General features: G+C 41.1%; 1 protein-coding gene and 1 long non-coding RNA gene across 6 annotated transcripts in view; one reads left to right on the top strand and one right to left on the bottom strand.

The window, feature by feature from the left end:
- The window catches only part of LOC118537363 (uncharacterized), a 50,264-nt gene extending 42,839 nt beyond the window's left edge, over positions 1–7,425 (top strand). The window contains exons 5-7 of one of the 2 annotated variants that reach the window (XR_013449264.1): positions 5,003–5,043; positions 5,472–5,822; positions 7,230–7,425. This is a non-coding gene — a long non-coding RNA (uncharacterized LOC118537363). Of the gene's footprint in view, positions 1–5,002; positions 5,823–7,229 lie in introns of both variants that reach the window. The other variant, XR_013449263.1, reaches the window with a different exon arrangement.
- Positions 1–23,212, bottom strand: part of IRAK3 (interleukin 1 receptor associated kinase 3) — a 60,738-nt gene that overhangs the window by 6,969 nt on the left and 30,557 nt on the right. For 3 of the 4 annotated variants that reach the window (XM_036094722.2, XM_036094720.2, XM_078076233.1), the window contains 6 exons: positions 22,435–22,499; positions 21,759–21,813; positions 20,345–20,496; positions 17,604–17,668; positions 11,579–11,693; positions 10,532–10,650 (listed from right to left, as the gene is read on the bottom strand). In XM_036094722.2, coding sequence (XP_035950615.1) covers positions 10,532–10,650; positions 11,579–11,693; positions 17,604–17,668; positions 20,345–20,496; positions 21,759–21,813; positions 22,435–22,499 — 571 coding nt within the window. The remainder of the gene's footprint in view (positions 1–10,531; positions 10,651–11,578; positions 11,694–17,603; positions 17,669–20,344; positions 20,497–21,758; positions 21,814–22,434; positions 22,500–23,212) is intronic. The other variant, XM_078076232.1, reaches the window with a different exon arrangement.

Here is a 23,212-nt window from a genome sequence, read left to right as displayed (position 1 = left end):
CTCATCATCCATCTCATTTGGAAAACAGCGTTGACTATCCTGACAAACCTCTGAAGATGTGGAGTCCACTAGAGCCGGATCCTACCTTCTCTCCAGCTCCAGATAAGAACAGGCATTTTAGTTCAAAATTACTTCTTCCATAGATATGTGTACACCTCAAGGGCTCCGGTCAAGGAGGAGCCTTCTGGAGATCCCAGGATCATTTCGGAGCGCCGGGGTATTTAATGCAGGAGTTTGCCACGTGTGCGGGGAGGTGAGATGGGTAGAGAGTTTCATTAACTCCCATTAGCAGGACCCCACCTTCTGCCCCTCCGGCTTCTGCCGCACTGACAGCCTAGCTCTCTTCTGCACACACCCCCTCCCCTGCACGCACACACTGGATTTCAGCACAGAGGGACAGAGAGACTCTGAATGCCAGAGTCTCAGTGTCAAACATCTTGCCCTCTTCTTCCTCAACTCCGGCTCTAAAGAAGGTATAAAATCATAACGTAAAATGCTAGACCCATGAGGATGCAAAAGCCGAATTTGTAAAACACTTAGAATTCCTGAAGAATAGGTCTTTTCTAAGCACAAAAGAAAAAAAAAAAAAGCCTCAAAACCCAAATCATTATCTAATCCCTTTATTTGCCCCTCAGCAAAGCTAGTGGGAAGCTTTCAGCAGCTGTTGACTCATGCTCTTGACAGACTTAGGGGGAGCAGGTAACCACAATGTGTGACACAGTAACACGCACAGAGGGCTTCGGGCCAGTGAGGGGCTGGCAGTCAGAATGTGAAACCGCTCTAGGGAGCTGCATTTACACTTTTAATGGTGATATTTGGTGAAAAGACCAGCAGACTTTTTAGTGCATTAACACGAATTTTGAGTGCAGTGATTTACTCCGTTCTAAAGAAAAGTCAACAGGAGCTGAGGAAGAAGAATGTTCTGTTTTAAGAAAGTAGGAACTGCAAAACCCCTTCAACAATGAGGTCTACCCTAATTCTTTCCCTTACTGCAGCCTTAAATAGAACATTCATGCCGTGCCTTCCACTATCATGCAGGTCAATGGAATATGTTTATCCTATGGGGCTAAGAACAGATTAATGAAATAAAGACAATATAAACTAACTGCAATCACACAACAGTATAATTGAACAAAAGGGGTGGCTTGCTAGCTATCATGCTTACCAAAGAGATAGACAAGACACATGTAATGGCCCATTCAATTCAATTTAGTGTCTCCACAACCTATTTCTGCTATTCTTTCCCACAATGCTCCTTACTGTAACACAGACCATCGCCTCTCTAGATGATACTTCTAGTACAGGATCAGTGGTGGTACACTGAGGAGAAGGGGCAAATCCTACACAAGGTGGTCAGTTTGTGTCCTGACTCTGGGGAGTAACATACTTCATGTTTCTATTGCCAGGGGTCTCCACGACAATTCTTTTTGAGGGACTTGAACCTCCCAAAGGCTACAATAATTGCCTTCTTTGCACGTCAGTTTTTCTCCTGATTTAGTCCAAGCCTTTGGGCCTAAAATATAAATACAAAGCATGATGATGCATCTAGATTATAATGCAGAATTTGAATGGAAGTGCAAATACACACTTGACATGTAAGCACATGACTGGTTTTTAAAAAGACATATTTGTAAAGGATTTGAGGGGGAAGTTATTGGTACAAAGTAGCCCAGTCCCTGAGTGCCTGGCAATTCTCCGGAAAAGTCTGGACTCCAACAAATTGGTCCCAGAGATAAAGAGGATCCACCGGCCTCTTGGTGACAGCCTGAGGCAACAGGACATCTTGCTGTTACAACACCGAGACACCTCTCACCAGATGAGGCAAGATCTGACTTCTCAGGGAAGCTACAGGTTACTGGAAAAGGGCATACACACCCCCTCCCCCCCACTTCAGCATGCCCAGCATCTGATGCAGCTGAAGCCCTTTCTTCCCCCTTCGATTGTACGACCTTCTCTTTCTTTTCCATTGAACCCAGGCAGGACTCAGAGACAGTATTAAAGGTTGTTACTGCTTTATTGATGATTTATGAGTCCTAGACTCTCTGTGTAAAGGCCCAGCCAATTAGGCATATTCCTGTGTTAAATGTGAGATTTCGTCTCTAACCAAACTAGCGCAACTTCCCTAAGGCTGAGTTTCCTCATGGGTAAAAAGATCGGAGGAGGCTTACCTCTCAGGGTTGTTACAAGGATTAAATGAGAAAATGTATTCAGAGTGCCTGCTACACAGGGAGGGCCCTGAAATATACTCTGAAGGATGTAGGCTGGCCTTTGTCCATCCTACATTCACCTTAAAATCCCAAGAAACTTGGTTGGGGATCTCTAGAAGTTCAAGGCACCAGTCTGAAATAACAAAGGTACAGGGGTTGCACGATGACCCTGGAGATCTGGGGATCCTTGGGTTAATAATTAGTTTCAGGGTGTCTGCTGAGTTTCAAAATAGTTCCAGAGAAGTTCTGGAAGAACCTGACTCACGTAACATTTCCAGATACTCTAAGATCATGGAGAGAAAAGAAGAATCGTTTGGCATATATGTGTGCATGCATGTATGTATGTACACACGTGTATAAATAAATGGATGTTGGGGTTTAGAGACAGTGACGGCAAACAAAACTAACAAGGACAATTTAAATTTATGTACTGTTTAATTGTGCTGGCATCCCTTAGAAAAAATAAACTTATCTGGAAATTTTCGAAGAAGGGAGACACTAGGGGAAAATAGAAAAATTGGAGGAAAAAGAATTGTTTATATCTAAAATGTTTCTGAAAAACAAAAGTACATTTTTGGTGGGGGAGGAGGGAGGTGGGAGAGGAGAGGGAGGAGATTCATTAATTAAACAATCAACCCATCAAACAAACATACTTTGCGTTCCCTGTAGGTTTTGCATCCCTACTAAACACTGAGCTGAGTGGGGTCCTCGACACACACATCAGGTCTGGGGGGTAAATGCAGGCGGAGCTTGGGTCCTCAGGCAAGGGTGTCACGGTCGTAGGAAGGGGCAGGAAGGGGCCAATCTGTGACTTCCTAGCCTCCCTCCCAGCCACTCAGTGTTTCTAGTCCCTCACAAAGGAAATTCTCCACACATTCACTACCGCCCTACATCTCTGATCAATCTCTCTTTTTTAAGCATCCATTTTTAAGCATATGGCTTTTCCCTTCCTTTCTTTCCTAGACCACCTCCCTCGTATGAAAGGCTGTTTCACTTGGCAGGAGACACATGGCAATACGGACTGAGAACATGATCTTATAGGAAACATTAGAAATGTTCACCGAGATTATCTCGGCTTTGGAAACATTAACAGGAATGAATGCCTGGGATGAAAAAGGCCGAGGATAAAATGCATTTCAATTTAAAATCGTTCATAAATGTGAAAACAATTAAGCTGGCTAAGGGATAGGATGGAAATAACAAGGTTTACTGCTTTCAGATGCTTTTATGTGATCCTGTAATTCAAAAACATCTTCGTTTCCCAAATAACAGAGCCTTTGCCAAGAACAGAGACTTCAACTCTTTATGATTCTTTACTTTAAATCCTTTTCCTCCTTAAATTCCACCATCTGGACGTGAATTTTGTTTTTATAACATTCTCTTTGAAGAGTTGAAATTACTAAGACGTTTTTGGGCTAACCAAACCACTAGACTTCTTGAAAGTACCTTTGAAATGTGGGCTTGGCTTCCTCCTTGGGTGTTCCGCAGCTGCGTCCCTGACGGTGTCGCCTTAGAAGACTATGTATTCTCACTGCTTGAACAAGACAAAGATTCCCAATGCTGACCTCCAGGCTTAATCTCCCCTCAAAGTCTGCTGCCTACTGCCATTTTCACTAGGAGTCCAATGTCAACATTTCCAAATTTGCACTCGTGATGGTCTCATCTCCTGCCTGATTTCCCTGTCTCTGCCCATGAAACCAACATGCTCCCAGGAATCCTGGCTAGGAACACTTAATTGCCTAAAAAGACCATGATTCGGACCCACACAAACATAGAACCCCACCTCCTTCCCCATCTGCAGACATGGGATAGAGGTAGATTACAAACCTCTGTAAATCAGCTTTCTCCTCTGTCATACTGAGATAAGACCAATGATATCCAAACTCAGGGTTGTTGGGAGGAGTAAGTTATTCAGTCAGCTTTTATGTCAGGTCTAAAGTCAGGCTGGCCTTCACCGAGTTCCCTAATCTGTCTGCAGCCTATCAGCTCCCCTGAATGCATTAGCACTTCCCAATGGTCTGGCTAGACAGTGCTTAGTACTGTTCGGGGACTTTCTTTATACTGTTCCCCTCACCTGCAAAGTACTCCTCCCTCCCTTATTTTCATTCAAATCCTCTTTGCAGCCCAAGATTCACTTCCTCCCTGAAGTTTTCACTCCGCTACTCTGAATTCCAGTGGTTCTCCTTCCCCCCAAGTTCCCATTGTGCCTCCTCCACTATACCATCTGGCACTTACTCAGAAGCCAGCTTATGTTGTTTACCTAAGCATAATGTTGAGTCTATAGCAGATACCAAGCAAGCAATCGTTGATATAATCACTTAGTGACTTAAGAGAATTTGAAACCATAAGTGGACCTAGACCACTCCGCATATGGCAAATAGATGGCCCAAATGCTGCCAAAGCATCTTCCCGGTTCCTTGGCAGACATCACTAATTGAGTTCAGAATGCCCCCACCCCAGGTTCCCTTTCAACACTGCAGGTGGGAAGTCATTACCAATCCACCAACGACGGAATGTGGGATGAAACAGATTTGTCTTCGCTGCTCTAGGATCATCACTTGCTTTTCAGATGCGGTAAATGAGCCCACATGGTCGAAATGACTTGTTTTTTGCAAAATAGCTTGTTAATGGCAGAGCCGGGACTAAAGCCTAACCCTCCTTTTTCCGTTTGCTACTCTTTCAATTTACTACAGTTAACCGAAAGAAACATCTTTTTGTTCAGCTACTCATAAAAGATAAGAAACTGTTGATTACCGAGCAAATGTAAAATGAAATTTCTCTCTTCTTTCCTTCAGGTATATACAGATAACCGTCGAGGCAAAACAACGGTTGATGGGTGAGTCACAGGAAGACAGATTTTAGCTCAAAAGAAACGAAGTTCCAATCGTTAGAGCTGCACCCAAATGGAGCACTAACAACACACCGTGCAAGGGTCCAAGGACAGGCTGGATGAGACACTTAGAGACAGTCTCCGTGACGCGGCAGGAACGACAGCTTACTGCCAAGCCTGGCCCTGGGCTTTACACTCATTACCTCACTGCACCCCCACAGCGCTGGGAGGAGGGTGCAGGCGTCACCTGCCCTCTTCCGGACGAGGACTTTTATTTTATTATAACAGTAGAACATAACCCTTAAATAAAAATTTTAAAAACATGATAGAAAAGTAAAACATAAACCATTAATCAAAAAGCCATAGTCTCTCCATCTACATAAAACCTTGTTCATATTTTGGTATGTTTTAATCTTTTTTTTTTTTTTTTAAAGTAGGCGCCATGCCCAGTGCAGAGCCCAACACAGGGCTTGAACTCATGGCCCCGCGATCAAGACCTGAACTGAGAGCAAGAGCCAGTGGCTTAACCGGCTGAGCCACCCAGGCGCCCCTTAATCTTTTTGAAAAATTCATAAATTTGTAGTTCTACAAAGTTATAACTGTATACTGTATACTAGTTCAATTTGGCTTTTTTCACTTAGTCTTACTTTATGCGCATTGTTCCATGCTATTTCATACTATTAAAAACAAACAAAAAAAACATTATTTAGTAATGTCAAGTGATGTATGACAAACTCTCCTGTGATTCATCAGTCTGAGGTCCAAATGCAGAAAAGAAAATAAAGGTAACAATATCTTCCATTTCTTACTCCATCAAAAACAGAGCCCTGACTTAGTCCCAGAAAAGGTCACTGCTGAACACATTTCGAGATGTCCTTTTTCGAGCCAATTATCAGGGCCGTGCAATAAAATGACATCTCTCCTAGAAGCTGCCTTTCCTTCCAAAGAGTGAGAAAATGTATATGACACGAACAAAAGAATAGGAATCTCAGACTGTCCTCAAAGCACTAGGCTGTACAAACAGGGACCAAGAATCAGGGAGGCCCAAGTTTAGAGCAAAGTGAAGAGTTCATTTAAAAGAATCGGGAGGGTAATCTGGGTCAGCCAATTCACATTTGGTCAAGACTGCTGGAGGCTGAATGTCATCACCATCAGATGTTCAGTGCCCTGAATGAAATGGGTTGGTCCCATTCCAGTTCCCAGAGAACAGGTGCACACAAAGAAAGGGGGGGTGGGATGTACTGTTATAGTTGGTACTAATTAACATCCTTGCTGGCAGGCTCAGCAGAAGGGTCAAGAGTTCGTTGGCAGTAGAAAGGGCTGATTCGCTCTGGAATCACTGATTCCAGGGACACACTGATGAGCTGTGTGAAACCACAATCTCAAAGAAATGCCCACAGCCCTGGAACTCCATACCCTGACACGTGCCCAGGCGGGCATAGTCCATAGATAGTTACGTTTGAGTCCTCAACTCCTTTGGGAAACCCAGAAAGGCAACACTCCTCAGCAGCCCCTTCACCAACTAACAAAATAGAATATGCTGGTAGCACATATCCAGTTTAAACCCTGCCTCTTCCATGAAATTCTCTGTATCTGACCAGATATCTTTTGGTGCTCCGTATCTGTAATACTGTTGGGCACTCTGTCTAGCAGTGTTACTGAAATTATTTTATAGTTGGCCACATCCAGACAAGTACCTGAGATACTGGCCTGGAAGAAACAGCCTCCTTCTAAGTGTGAGACATCGTAAGAGACTCCAGACCTTTCTGTTCCCACCTTTAGTCCCAGAAACGCCTCAGAGTCCCTCGTAAGGGCTTAGCTTATCCTACCCAGGTCCTCAGCCTGGTTAGCATGCACACCCACTACACCCCTGCCCCCCACATTCCTCATCCCTCCCAGGAGCCCTTTCCTTCTCTAGTCTTGTCCCTTCCTTTCCAGTCAAGCCATTTTTCTCACTTTCATTATACACTTGGCAACTCTTTAGTTGACTCCTTCCCTTGAACAAATGATTGCCTCTGCTAGGAATATTCTTTCCTGTTCTTTTAACCAATCCACTGTCATGACCCATCTCCTCAAAGGCTGGGCTTGGAATTTTGCAATTAGAATGAACCTTCTTAGACCAGGCAGGCATTGAGCATCTTAGGTGTTTCACTATATAGTTTCTGTGTTTGTGTTATCTCTCTGATCACCAGGTTGAAACTTCAAGGATAAGACGATGATCACCAGCATCTACCCCACGTGGTCTAATACAATGCTCTGCGTACAACAGATGTTCCACATATATTTGTAAACTAACATAAACATGATTTTCAAAATGTTCAATAAATATATGTTGACACAGAAGTGATTTTTCTTAAAACAGAGCTTAGTTTGTGGGACCTACTTTTCAAACACAGTAAGTTGATGATGGAGGTAAGTGCCATGTGTAGAATGTCTGTGGCCCCCCCAAATTCATATACTGAAATCCTAACCCCCAATGGGATGGTGTGTGGAGGTGAGACCTTTGGGAGGTGATTAGGTCAAGAGGGCAGAGCCCTCACGACTGGGATTAGTACCCCTATAAAAGAAGGCCCAGAGAGATCCCTTGCCCCTTCCACCCTGCGAGGACACAGAGAAAAGATGGCCATCTATGAGTCGGAAAGTGGATCCTCACTAGACACAGAATCAGCTGGTGCCATGGTCTTGGACTTCCAGCCTTCAGAACGGTGAGAAATAAAAGTGTGTTGTTTATAAGTCACCCACCTTCTAGTATTTTGGTTATAGCACCTGGGATACTTACCACTTGGTTAAGAGTGGTAAGTAAAAAAGACAGATTGGCCATCATATCTCTTAGCCTTTGCCATCAGATTCCTACCACATCTTCACTAATTATAAGAGAAGCTACCATTTGATGAGTGCATTCTCTTTGCCAAGCATCGTATGTACTTTATGGAATTTAATTCTAAAAGATAGATGCTATTATTCTTTTATGAGCATCTTGCAGAGGGAAACACTGATGCTTACAGAAATTAAGCAGTTTGCTCAGAATCACATTAAATGGAAAGTCCGTTTCTTAAATTAGATGTCTCTGAAACATTAGGGGATAGTGAGCTAAGAGGAAAGGATGGGAAGAAGGTGGGGAGGAAAGTCGATGAAAAAGAAAAATCACTTGGGCCCATTTTGCAGAGCACCAGGCAGTCATATCTCTCCCCGTGACGGCAGTGGCTGCAGCGGTGTGGCCCAGATCCCTCCTCCAGGACCCAGGGAGACAATAGTTCCCCAGCCAGGGAGAGGGGGCTGTTGATGGCGCACAGCTAAACCCGTACCTGGAACCTGCCCTTGGTCGAAGGGAGCTGCCTCGTCCAAGTCATAGTGCAAGTCACAGCCCCACGCAGGGCTGGTCAGACGCAGGGGTGCAGAGACCCAAGCACCCTGCCGCACTTCAGGATATCTTCGAAGGGCCATCCCAGCACCAGTGCTCCCCATGGCAGTGACTGAGGCCTCTACTACCATATCCCAGCTCAGCTTTTCCAATTGCCCAATTCCGCCTTCCTCCTTCCCTCCCTTACTCCTGTTGTTCCTGAGAGCCCTCTAAAAAACCTCCTGCGGGCAAGCCTCTCCTCTGAGCCTATTTCCTGGGAACCTGCCTGAAGACACCTATCCATAATGAGAAAGCGGGTGTCAAGGCCACGGCCCGAGCTCTCACCTGATCCCTGGAGAGAGATGCTGGGGGGCATGTCCACAGCTGCGGAAAACCCTGGACGTGGGCAGAGGCTGGATCTGTAGCCCTCCACCCTGACGCTCCCTTTGTTCCAGCTGGTGGCCTTCCCTGTCCCCCAGGCCCGTCAAGGACCAGAACCTTGACACTCTTGCTTCTCACCCCTCTCTCCCATCAAGCTCTGCGTTCAGGAAAGGATGTGATGAACTCAGTCACACAAAAGAAAAATTAATAACATTAATGTGTTACTGCTTGGGATGGAAAAGAAGCTAGACTTACTTTAAGTTTAAACCAGAAGAAGAATATATGTACAGAAAAATTCCAGATATTTATTTACTCAGATAAAATATATTTAAGAACCTACTGTGCTGAGCTGGTGGCGAGGTAGGTGGATTGTTTCTGGTTGGGGGTGACCACCTCAGCCCTTCGGAATAGACTTGACTCTGTTGCTGTGCATCTTTGACCCAGGTCCCCTGAGGGAGCACCCACTCTGTGCTGATTCAACGGGGCCAGCAGAGTTGATGACTTAACCACAATGCCACAGGAGCAGACACCTATGGGCTGTTTCTGCACACGCCCAGGACTCAGGAAAAATCTAGAGTCTTTTTATATGGAGTTCATTCCACCAGAAAAACAAAGAAGTGAGTAATCAGTCCCTCTTTTGCTCAACTCAAAAGCACACTAAAAGCTTTTTCAAGATACCAGGAGATGGTTCAGAAGAGGCAGAAGCCTTTTAAATTCAGTCATCCCTGCTATTCAGCAAAGGTATATTTACCTACTTTTGGACAGATTCGAGATGAAGGGCACACAGGAAAAATTCACCAGGGGGATTTTGCTACAGAGTATCTACTCTCTGTCTGAATGATTCTTTAGGTCTACTAAAAAAAAAAAGAAAAAAGAAAGATGGAAGATGTTGCTTCTAATGTTCTGATGTCTCAGAAATGCACACCGGGAGCTGCTGCTTGGCTGGTCACAGGTGAATACATAAAGCTAAGAGGCTGCAGGCTCAGGGGAATCAGCAAAACACTCAGGGACAAAGAATTTTAATTACTGTCTACTGTCTACTGCTGTTATCTTGCTGGGAATCTCTGTATAAGTCACTTAACCTTTCCTTAAAACTCACTTAAAAAGAAAAAAGGGAGATTAATACAGGTTCATTTCAAAGTTTAGTGTCAGGTATAATTAGTAAAATACACAAAACTGTCTATCCTACGTTGCTCATTAGTAATTCCCAAAGATAATATAAACTCTCCCTTTGGCCATGTAAATGTAGCTTTTTAAATTGGGTAGATAAAATTTTCATTAATAAAAAAAATAAAATCACTGTAAGGTACACCTGAAACTAACTGGATATTGTATGTCAATTATACTTCACTAAAAAAAAGTAAGATTTTACATACTTAGATGAGAATTCTTTTTTTTTTAAGATTTTATTTATCTTGAGAGAGAGAGAGAGAGAGTGAGCGCACATACGCATGGAGGTGGGTGGGGAGGGGCAGAGGGAGAGGGAGAAAGAGAATCCCAAGCAGATTCCACACTGAGCACGGAGCCCGACACGGGCTGATCCCACGACCCCGAGACCATCACCCGGAGACCATGACCCAAGCCAAAACCAAGAGTCAGACCAGACGCTTAACTGACTGAACCACCCAGACACCCCTCTTCGATGAGAATTCTTAATCCTTAAACACACACACATACCACGGAAACTACAGGTAGAAAATAGTGTGAAGTCTGACTCATCCGCGATGATGAAAGGGGCCTTCAGGTGCAACCTAAGGCTCTGGGATAATTTACCTTGATACACTGCCGCTGATGAGCGAGCATGGCTCCGTGTTGTGCAAGTACTGAATGGCTTTGGAGGTTCCTATTAAAACACTGATTCGAATGTGCCAAGAGAGTGGGGCCGTGTTACCCTAAAAAGACAACAGTAGTTGGTTTGGTAATGAAATGTGTATACTCATTACATAGGAGTATGCCAGAAGAAAAGCAGATGGTGAGGTGGGGTAAGGCGAGGGTATGAACATTTTGGTTTCCCACAACCTATTTGTAATTCAAGATACATTTTCCTCTGCTGCCAATGGTACTAGGCCTTTTTATAGCCAATGGAAATACCCAATAATTTTAACATTAGCTTAATCAAAATATGGCCAGTAAGGTAACTCTGCTTAAAAGTTCACTAATAAGGGGCACCTACGTGGCTCAGTTGGTTAAGGATCTGACTCTTGATCTCATCAGGTTCATGAGTTCAAGCCCCACATCAGGCTCTGCACCCAGTGTGGAGCCTACTTAAAAAAAAGTTCATTAAATAAGCCTTAAAAATTATTTGTGGCATAATAGTGTGGGTAATTGAGAATAATATGTTTTTATTCTTACCCTAACCGAGACTTAACCTATTCAGAATGAATTTTTAAACTTATCTTTCAAAAACATGAGAAATCAAGGCATTTATTCAACCTCTTTCTCTTTAAGGAGTCTGTATCACCTTTATGTCTATCCTTCGTATTCAATGGTACTTTGTGTGAAGTTATGCAAATAGAAATTATCTAAGAAGAGTAGTTAACGTAAACTCATTTGAGATATGGAATCAATAAGGACTAAGGACCCCACAAATCTTTTGGCCACCATGCTGCACAACACACAATAACTCAGGTATTTATGCAGTCTTTTTTTAGAGTAAGATACTAATTCATGGAAAAGTCCTCTACTTCCTTGGGAAACCCATTGTTGGCTATCTCTTTCTGTGAATACATGTTGGCCCCCTGGATCCCACAGGACGTTTCAGCAGCTTCTTCAGGGCTTCAGGGGGTCAGAGCGTCAGGGAGAGTCATAGGTGTGACTTACTACACACTGTAATCTGTCAAAAAGGGATCCATTTCTCATATATGGATAAACCAGGCAGAACTTCTCACTCTCTGTAAAATAGGCAGCCAACTCCAGTATGTTTGGATGATGAAACCTTGAAAGAAAAGATTTTTAAATCCATCAGATTGTTTATTCAAATAGGAAATGAGCAGCACTGTGGTTTGGGGGTGATAAGGTGAGATGGGGAATAGGTCTAAAGCAGAATATACATTTGGCCAAGGGAGAAGTTATCTCATTGGACACATGACAGATTTGTTTCCCAAATTGGTCTAAAGAGCTCTAACAAATACTAGCCATTTTTTGATTGATTGTGATCATGCAAATATAAATAAAATATCCAAATATAAGACAGAAAATTTAAGAGAGCGACGATTTCTTAAGATTTGGGAGTCTTGGGAACTTGACAATAAATAGATGACACTACCTGATATTAAATTATGTTTATCAATACGAAACCCAATGTAACTTATTAATAAAGATAATACAACTGAAACTATTTCATTGCTTTAAGTATACTGTATAAGTCACCAAAATAGAAGAGTACGGAAGACTCTTTTCATTCATCCATTTAAGCATTACTATGTCAGATACTGTGCTAGGCATCAGTCACACAGCTAAAGGAGACATCCAGTGTCTTCATAAAGCTGTACTGTTATCTAAAATTCATGTGATTGGGGTGCCTGGGTGGCTCAGTCGTTAAGCGTCTGCCTTCAGCTCAGGTCATGATCCCAGGGTCCTGGGATCGAGCCCCGCATCGGGCTCCCTGCTACGTGGGAAGCCTGCTTCTCCCTCTCCCACTCCCCCTGCTTGTGTTCCCTCTCTTGCTGTGTCTCTCTCTGTCAAATAAATAAATAAAATCTTTAAAAATAAAAAATAAAAATAAAATTCATGTGATTAGTAAAGTCTGATGTTGAAGAACATATCACTGATTTTGAAATGCCAGCGTTCTATGTCAGTGTAGAATACATTTTCAGGCTCCTTTCCTTTAAAACTCTATTTCTTTTTTTTTTTTTTAAGATATATTTATTTATTTGAGAGAGAGCGATAGAGACAGAGAGAGAGCATGCAAGCAGGGGAAGGGGCAGAGGGAGAGAGAGAATCTCAAGCAGACTCCTCACTGAGCATGGAGTCTGATGTGGGGCTCGATCTCACAACTCTGAGACCAAGAGTTGGATGCTTAACTGAGCCATCCAGGTGCCCTGAAGCTCTATTTCTTTTTTTTTTTTTTAAGATTTTATTTATTTTTTTGAGACAGACAGAGAGAGAGCACAAATGGGGAGGAGGATCAAAGGGAGAGGGAGAAGCAGACTCCCCGCTGAGCAAGGACCCTGATGTGGGGCTCGATCCCAGGACCCCAAGATCATGACCTGAGCCGAAGGCAGGTGCTCAACTGACTGAGCCACCCACGTGCCCCAAAACTCTATTTCTTGAATGCCTGTATCATCACTGTGAAAACCAGTGGAACCCAGGTAACAACTATAAAATATAAAATGTGAAATTCACCTGTACCATGAACTCAGTTCAAATTAATTATTTATTAAATGCCTACTATGTTCTAGACATACTTGGGGATATTAAAATAAAGCTTTTTTTTTTAAAGATTTTATTTATTTTTCTGAGAGAGAGAATGGGAGACAGAGAGCATGAGAGGGGTAGGATCAGAGGGAGAAGCAGACTCCCCGCTGAGCGGGGAGCCCGATGCGGGACTTGATCCCAGGACTCCAGGATCATGACCTGAGCCGAAGGCAGTCGCTTAACCAACTGAGCCACCCAGGTGCCCCTAAAATAAAGCTTTTTTTAAAGACTCTATTTATAAAGACTTATTATTAGTTTCTTCAATAGCAAAACTTTCCTCTAAAATGCCCACACACATCTTCAGATTTCTCGTAGTCCTCCTTCCTTAAAGAAGGAAGTGTGTGTGTATGTGTGTATATGTACCTACACAAACACAGACATCTTTTACTTTTAGATATGTCAAAAATGCCTGTGACACAAGATCCCTACACCTATTATAATTCAGACCATCATTCCATAATGAAAAGCAAGGGACTGGAAAGCAGTTGAGCTGGCATATTTGGCCGCCTGAACAGCTGATCTATACCACTACTTGCCAGTCCTGCACCTTAAAATAATTCAAAAAGATAGAAATCTTTTTAGAAAGAAGATAGCAGTCCTCATATAGACATAGCCATGGCCTGGTGCTCTGCTCTCCTGCTCACAGAGCGGAAATGACCATTTGCTTATTTTTAGATATTACCAATCCAGCAGAAAAACGGACACTGTACCAGTTAGTGAGGTATGGAACGTGAAGCAGCCATCGAGAAAGACTACTGGCTTTGCATCTACGGACCCTTCTCACCCATCCTTTCACTGCAAATTTTTAAGTCGGTGGGATCTTAGATTATGTAGATCTTAAGGTCTTCAGATACGATAGCTTCAAAATCAATTCGACAAGTACTTGTGAGTGCCTCCTACAGGTAAAACACCATACAGGGCACCCAGGTGGGGGAGAGCAGACAGACCTGAACGACAGACAGACCTGGTGTGACTCTCTGGCCTTCTTTTCATCAGCTCTGTGGACTTGGGCAAGGATTTAATCTCTGTGAGCCTGTATCTTTGCTGGGGTCTGAACTGTGTCTCTCCCCCACACGCAGCCCCCTCCCCCAACCCAACTCCTATGTTAAAGCCCTAACCTTCAATGTAAAGGTGTTTGGAGAGGCCTTTGGGAGCTAGTCACGCTTAGGACTGGAACCCTCACGATGGAATTACTGCCCTTATAAGAAGAAAAACTGGAGAATCTCCTCCCTCTCTCTCCACCATGTCAGGACAGAATTAGAAGGCAGTTGTCTACAAGCCAGGAAGAGCACCCTCACCAAGAACCTAATCTGCCTTGATCTTGGACTTTTCAGGCTCCAGAACTGAAAGAAAATAAATTTTGTTCAAGTCCCCTGTTTCTTTTGTGATGGCAGCCCTAGAAGATGAATATTCTTCAACTGTAAACAATAATTACGACACCACTTCCCAAGTTTCTTATGAAAATTAAGTGAAAAGTTAAATATGTAGCCAAATGCCAGGTCCTCAAAAATTATTACCTCCTCCCCTCCCCTTGGGAAAGAGGGGAAAGAAAGGAATCAGAAGCCACACCCTAAGGAGTTTACAATTCTGTTTAAGGGACAAGCGTTAAGTAACTCTCTTAATATTGAACTAAAAAAACTCATCTTCAGGCGTCGGCTTAGATGTGACTTTTTCCGAGAAGCCTATTCTGCTGCCCAGCCCCAGGTTACCATGTTCCCCTCCCTCAGTGCTCTATATGTCTCCATCTTACCACTTTGTTTACTGAAATTGCTGTTTACTTGTGTACTTCTCTCCTAACCCCACTCCAGGTAGCATGTTCTGAGAGGAGAAGGCTACATCTGATTTATTCATTAATAAATATCTGAGGAGACTGAAGAAGATTTAGGAAATGAGTTGGATTTTCTCAAAAAGGTAGGATCTACCTCAATTTCCCCATCTCCAAAAAAGGGATGAGGGCAGTATTTACTTCACAGGATTGTTGTGAGGATTAAAGAATTAATACATGTGATGTACTTGGTATAAAGCCTAAAACTAAGTAAATATTAGCAATATAAATAATAATAATAGTGGGGTGCCTGGGTGCTCAGTCGTTAAGCGTCTGCCTTTGGCTTAGGTCATGATCCCAGGGTCCTGGGATCGAGCCCCACATCGGGCTCCCTGCTTAGCAGGAAGCCTGCTTCTCCCTCTCCCACTCCCCCTGCTTGTGTTCCCTCTCTCGCTGTCTCTCTGTCAAATAAATAAATAAAAATCTTAAAAAAAAAAAATAATAGCACACCAAGAATATTCACCATCATAGAGTTGTTAATTCTCTCTAGTCATACATAAATACCTCACCAGAACAAATCCAAATGGATCAGATGTATAAATGAAAAAAAAATGAAACCATAAAGGTACTTGAAAAAACCATGGTAGAATTATTTTATAACCTTTCACTGGGGAAGGTCTTTGAAACTGTGATATAAAATTCAGAATCTGGGGCGCCTGGGTGGCTCAGTTGGTTAAGTGTCTGCCTTTGGCTCACGTCATGATCTCGGGGTCCTGGGATCAAGCCCCACATCAGGCTCCCTGCTCAGTGGGGAGCCTGCTTCTCCCTCTGTCTCCTGCTTTCCCTGCTTGTGCGCGCTCTCTCTCTCTCTCTCGCTCTCTCTCTGTCAAATAAATGGGTGGAGTCTTAAAAAAAAAAAGAAATATATAAAAATTAATAAATAAAATAAAATCCAGAATCCATAAAAGAAAATATAGATTAAATTCACTACATTACTCTGAAACCAATAATACATTATATGTTAATTAATTGAATTTAAATTTTAAAAAATTCACTACATTAAAACCATTTCCACATAGCAAAAACTAGAATAGGCAAAGACAAATGTCAGTCTGGTAAAAAAAAAAAAAATTTTGTATCTCACAACAAGAATAAGGCTAATTTTCTCTAATATATAAAATGCTCCTACAAATCATTAAGAAAAATACCAACAGCCTATTTTTTTTAAAAAATGGGCAAAGAATAGTATCAGATATTTCACAGAAAAGAAAATAGGTCTCTTAATATGTGAAAAGATTCACTCATAATAGAAAAAGAAATTTAAACCATACTGAGAAATCATTTTCACCTAGCACATTGGCAAAAATTAAAAGTTAAGAATAAACGCTATGTTGACAAAAATATGGGGAGCCAGGCGTTCTTATATATGCCTGCTTTAAGTGTAAAGTGGTATTTCTTTTGGAGGACAATTTGGTATTATGCAATGCATATAACCATTCGACCCTGTAATTGTATTTATGGGAACTCAGATATACTCAAACAGGTACAAAATAACATATATACAAGCTTTTCTTGTTGCAGCATCATTACTTTCTAATATTAAAAGATTAGAAAAAACCTAAAAAATCCATTGATATGAGAATTGTTAATTAAATTACAGTACAGCACACAATGAAATACTAAAATAAGCAAAGTGAACAATATATTTATGCTACCCGTGGTGTGAAAATAAGAAAACAAAATACACACATGCTTATGCATAAAGTATCTCTGGGAAGATATACAGAAAACTGATAACTGTTGCCCTTGGGGAAATCAGCTGGGTGGCTGAAGATAATAGGAGGGAAGAAAATCTGTTCTTGGTTTACCCTTTGGCACTTTTGGAATTTTGAAATTTTCCAACTTATTACTCATTCATTAGCAAATAAATAAAGCTTAAAAATAGAGACCCTCTACTATTACAATTTGGGTTTTAGTTTTTGGTTGACTAAATGATATGTGTTAAGTTTTTATGATTAGACTTCTAATGTTTTGATTTCTGGTCCCGGGGATAAAAGAAGGATTTAGTACAATGCCTCCTCCACCACCACCCATTTCACTTATTGCTTTAGAAAATATCTGAAAAGAATATTTTCTTTTCATAAAGGGTGATGAGTGAGCTCCATAGGGTTAAGGGCCTTTGAGGAGCAGGCTGGACGGCTGCAGATATGAATATATATGAACATGAAGTCATTTTAGTTTGTCTCCAAGGACTCCCGGGCTCATGAATGAATTCCCAGAAAACAGCACTTGATTTCTTTGTCTAAACTCTCTTCCTGAAGAGGGTTATACTGATGAAACAGTTTCTTGACTAAAATGTCTCTTAGGAAAGAGGAAATGGTCAAATACATACAATTCTAATGTTCCAGGAGTTATTTGACATTGAGCCATGTTAAGCACACATGATTTAACCCACCTCCTTGTGACAGTTTCTTGTTAAAATATGTTCAAGTGAATTATGTGGATGGTGTATTTTAAAATGTATTCTAAGGAACAGACTAAAGCAGACGTCAAAAATGTACCCAGTGTTCTCACAGCCAACCCACATTTATTACCTCTAAGCATCAAAGATGCACAAAGCTGAAAACCAGGCAGACAGAGAAATTCCAGACAAAATATACTCACAGTAGTAAAACTTCAAGCTCAGATAAAAACCTCTTCCAGTGTTTCTTACACTGCATTTTTTTCTCCTAAATATCATATAGAAAAATGAGAAAAAAAATTAAGGAAAGGATCTCTATTTCTGGGATTCTTAACCCAGGGTCTATAGTCTTCCTGCAACTTAGCTGCCCTTTTTGATGTAAATGTATATAAGCATTTTGTCTGGGGAGAGGATCCTTAGCTTTCATCAGACTTTCAAAAACCCATTACCTCCCAAACAGATTGAGAACCACTGCTCTTGAGGTAGAAGTTTTTCATGCAATGTGTCCTATTGCTGTATTTGATATTCAAACCCTTCTACCATATTTTGTACACATTTACATAAATTCAAAAATTTTATATATGTATTTAAGGAAAATCCCATGACAGAAACTCCCCACTTGGTCTCAGAAAGAATCCAGTTTGTTGTCGCTGTATTCTGGTTAGGAGTGATTTCACTAATTTGGGATTTCTGATTTGGGTCATTTGGAGATGATGACTCAAGTTTACCTTTGTATTAATTTTGAAAAAATGGGCTTACTAAGACATTGAGAAATATAACTCCTTATTTCAAAGGCATTTCAGAAGCTAGCCCAATGCCTGACACATGAATATTTATTGAATATATTAATGAATTCAATAATATTGTACGAGCACCTACTCGGTACCTGGTATTGTTCTTGATGGCTTTATACACCTTATGTCACTGCATGTCTCCGCATCTCCAGTTCCTAACTTCTACCACAAAAGAGTTAAATATTCTTAGGCTCCATCAGCTGTAAGTTTCTATTATTTGTAAATTGCGAGACAGGGCAGGGATTTTAGAGCTCTGTTCTCAGGAAGAAAGGGGGAGAAATCCAACAGGAATTCTGGAAGCTATTTTCCAAAAATTAATCCAGGAAGTCAGAAACAATAAAGTAGGCTAACAAATCATTTTCAAGAACCGCTTTATGAGAATTTACATTTTAAAAAGCCGTTGTCCCGGGAGCCAAGTGGATTGGGTCTCAGTCCTATTTCTAATACTCAATATTTGTGACTTTTTGTCACTTAACATCCCTGAGGTCGTCGTTGTTTTCTTAATCTGAAAAATGAAGGGGTTAGTTTTTGTGTTCATGCTAACCTAGCACTCTTAATGCTCAAAGTTTGGTCTGTGCACGAGGAACACAGGCTTCCCTGGGAGCTGGTGAGCAATGCTGAATCTCAGGTCCCTACCCAGGTGTGCTGAATCAGAATCCGCATTGTAAGATCTCCAAGTGATCCGTACGCACCTAACGAATCTTGTACATTTCCCCACTTCCGTCCCTTGAAGACAGGTTACTGAGGTACTGAAGTTAATGTCCCAATTTTAGAAAACCACATTTCTTTAAAAACAAATGCTCTGTGGCTAAGTCTTTGTTAAATTATCCCATCTTTCCTGATGTGAGTGTAGGACTTTGTACAGTCTCGAAGTCTCTGGTAACTTCGTTAGCTCCTGTCTTTTTACTCCTAGAGATTAGCAGCTAAATTCATGAAAAGGACATACATGCTTCATTCAATTCACCTAATGAGCATTTACTGAGCAACTTCCATGGGCCAGGCCCTGTAATAACGCTCTCGGATACAAAGATCAGTAAGACTCTTTAAAGAAAACCATCAAGCCCATTGGGAGAGGTGGGTGATGAAGTCGGCATGGGGAGATAACGCTATGAGGCTGTGGCTGCACGTCGGAGCTCTGGCTGTCTCTCCCGGGCTCCCGTGACCTTTTATACAAATCTCTGCTCAACTACTTCTCACCCTGCAGGTTCATCTTTTCTTTACCTGACCGTTTGTTTGCCCCGTAAGACTGAGTTCCCCAAAGTCAGAGGGGGAGACGAACCATGAGAGACTCTGGACTCTGGGAAACAAACTGAGGGTTTCAGAGAGGAGGGGGTGGGGGAAGGGGGTAGCCAGGTCATGGGTATTGGGGAGGGCACGTGTTGTGATGAGCACTGGGTGTTATACGCAACTAATGAATCATTGAACACTACATCAAAAACTATACAGTGGCTAACTGAACATAATAAAAAAAAAAAAAGACTGATCTCCCTGAGGACGTAATTATGCCTCATTCATTCTTGCTCAGCACCCAGCCCAGCAAGAGTTTAATAAACGTTTATTCACCGTTGACTAACAATGAGGAACATGAAGAGCAGCTCTTTGGGGTGTCTGTGTGCACCCCTGTCTCCTGACTCCTGAGTTTGACTCCCCAATACCCTTTCTGCTTTCCTGGCTGTGGCCACTCAGCTTTCTCCTGAGCTCCTACTCTGATCATTGCCTTACTCCTCTTACCTGAAGCCTCCTCCTTCCAGCCCTCCTGAACTGTGATACATGACAATTTATAAATATCAACCTGTGGCTTAGCCTGTGAAGCTACTTGGAACAGACACTGTCCATCCCAAAAAGAACAAGAAAACTGGAGCAGACCAGAACAAGCAAAGTGCCAATGGTCCTGCAAGGCTTCTCAGAAAAGTCCTCCTCCTTCGACACATCTGGGGATGGGAAGAATTTCACTTCCACATTCCTGCGAGACAGGCATTCATTTCACAGTCTTTTCTCCAGTCACCTGAGCTCATATATCTTATTTCCATTTATGAAACTTTGTTTTCAAATATACCTCCTTTCAGTGTTGATGAAAAATGACACATTCTAGTATGAAATATGAGCAAATAAATGGAACTGATCTCCTGTGATAGTAATTCTTTCCATACCTGTTTAAATAATTTAATGGCATATGTTCGGTTTTGGATCTCCGTTCTGTATACCTCAAAAATCTCCCCTTCTCCAATTAGGAAGTCTTTGTGGAAATTTTTGGTTCCATCTCTGATGTTTTGAAAGCTCATGGAGGATTTAAACAATATTCCTTAGGAAGGAAAGTTGGGAGAAGATAAGTTACTTTTTCTCTTCTTAAGAATCAATGCCACCATTATAAAGAACCAGGACTTCCATATTAGAAATATATCAGAGCCCAGCAGAAAACCAGCAGGGCCCAGGAACCCAAACTGAAGCCCACCATGTGCTCTCTGCCCATTTACTCGGGTCTGGCACCCACCATTCCAGAGAGCAAATGGCTTTTTAGATATCTGAACAATAGCACTGTGATTCTATCACCCTTCCAAAGAGCTCAGCCAAAGAACTTAGTTGGGGAAACTTTTCCAAGATTCGATTTCTTTGTCATTAGATCAATGGGTTGCTTTTGACTCACTATGAACCTAAAACCATTTAAAAAAAAAAAAAACGGAAACTATAGAAGTGGAAATTTTGTTATGACTAAACAATATTCTCCAAGCATGACTGATAGAAACATTTTTCATGAGCCAAATCCTCTCTATTCCTAACTTACTTCCTCAGAGTAAATTAGGAAGATGCTTTAGCTTTTCAAAAAATCATCTAAAGCAGAGATCGGGAGAAAACATTTAAAAGGTAATCGAATACATATCCAAAGGGAAAAGCTTAGCTAAATCCTTCGGAGCCCAATTTTGGCTCTATTTCCACATTTTATGTTTGATTTAGAACTTATTGTTAAATCTTAAAGGACCAAAACCTTATCCAACTTTATCCAACTTTTCTAATTCTCTTTTGAACCAAAGAATATGCAGATCTAGCGGTAAAGAAGAGGCAAAGCAGCCTTACTAGCCATTAAAGTTTATCAGAATGATTCCCAGGTAGAACTAAATTATTCTCCCTGCTAATAAAGTAATAAAGTTGATATGGAAAATAATGGGATTTTCATAGTGACCTTCAGCATTGCTCTACAGACATCTCTAAAGATCTCTGCAAGGGCTATGGAAATTTCTAAAACTATATAAAACCCAATGTAATTTTTAAATGTTTTCTGATGACACATAAAAATGCAAATTTCACTAATGGAAAATATGAAACCCCCCTAAGGGAAGAGACCACTATTATATTCTCTATTGGCCAATGGATTTTTAAAATATCACCATAATATATCATCCATCAGAGCTCTGTGTCAGTCAAAACTGCAAGTATTTTGATATCCATGAAAATTTTACCCTGAACCTGCATATTAATGAATAGTTAATAGGTTTATTGGCTATTTCTCTGTGTAAGTTAACTTAAAGCAAAACATGATTGAAAGTAAAAAAAAAAATTTTTTTTTACCTTTTTCATTACGTTCAGGAATAAGAACATTATCCACTGTGACATTAGCTGTTTCCTAAGAGAGGAAATACAGACTGAAGTAATTCCCTTTCATAAGTCTAGAAAGAACAGAACCTTAACAGAAATCCAAAGCTCCCTCTGGACTATACAGTGCAATAGAGTAGAATCTAATTTAGAAAAAAGCTAGTAGAAAGAAAAGTTACTTTATTTAATTCAATAGTATTCATTGCTATATACAGTTAAGTCTTTCATACCACTGCAAAAACTCAATGTCATGGTTATAGTCAATTTTAAATGACTTCTAATGCTATAAAAACGATCACTGCCAATTTATTTGTTCCAATAAAACCAACAGCAACATGCAGAACGCCAACTAGAACAGGAAAATTAAAAACTGAATTAAGACAAATGCACAGCTCACAGAGCTCTTAACAGTTCTAAGCCTCATCTGTGATAGATCACTGTGAGGAGAAAGCTCTTCACTCTTAAAACACTCACAAATCTCTAATTTCCTCAATCCCCAACTAAACAAAGAGTAATGAGAGAGCTGAGGCTTTTCTGGTTTGAGAAAAGTACCTGCAAATCCAGCATTTTTCTGTCTGACAATTTCATTCCCCATGCTCAATTATATATGCAACAGGATTCAAGGTTCATTATCTATGCACATACACTCTACCTTCGGTAACATGTTTGGAAATCCATCTCCCTGATGACTCTGCTCTGAAGGATTCAAGACTGCTCCTGAAAGAGAAATAAGGGAAGCTAGATACAGAAAAATTTTATGTCTCTAATAAGCATGTTTTTTTTTTCCTTTCTTAGACTGTGAAAATAAACACCTTGCTAGTAATGTTAATTTCTAAAGCTCAGTTTCATTCTCTTTGAATGGTTACAAATTTGCATATGTGAATAGCTTTCTAAGGATCAAATATTATGCAAACATGCTTTTGTTCAGTTAACACATAAATACCTACCTTAGGTTATTGTTAGATAAAATATTAAAGGATAAAGCAGAAAACTGAAAGGAAAAAGCAACATTGTATCAGCTTTTTGCCCATATACTTTAAAGTTTTATAATCATGGGATCATATCTCCCTAGGTTACTTTATTTTTTATCCTATCTTATGCCATAAGGTGTTAGAGGTGTGTGTGTGTGTGTGTGTGTGTGTGTGTGTGTGTGTATGTGTGCACACGCATGGTCAACCACAAACACCTACCACCCGTTCCCGAATGCACACTGTAACTTCTGTCTGTTCTATTTGAATTGAGGTAGTCTATGTAGTTTCCTACAAAAGACGAAAACCCTGAAATATTTTGCTGTCACATTGGACATTTTCATTCAGACTTCAGAAAAAATTTAATTCATCTTCTAGTTTTCTTAGATTGTATTCTATTTTAAAAATTATTTTGCTTAGAAGACCGGCAACAAAATGTAATCAATTAATAACAGACCTCCT

This window comes from Halichoerus grypus, chromosome 6, assembly GCF_964656455.1.
Source record: "Halichoerus grypus chromosome 6, mHalGry1.hap1.1, whole genome shotgun sequence".
Taxonomy (NCBI): Eukaryota; Metazoa; Chordata; class Mammalia; order Carnivora; family Phocidae; genus Halichoerus; species Halichoerus grypus.
Note: the sequence above shows the minus strand (reverse complement) of the source record. Positions and strands in the feature narration are given on the sequence as shown.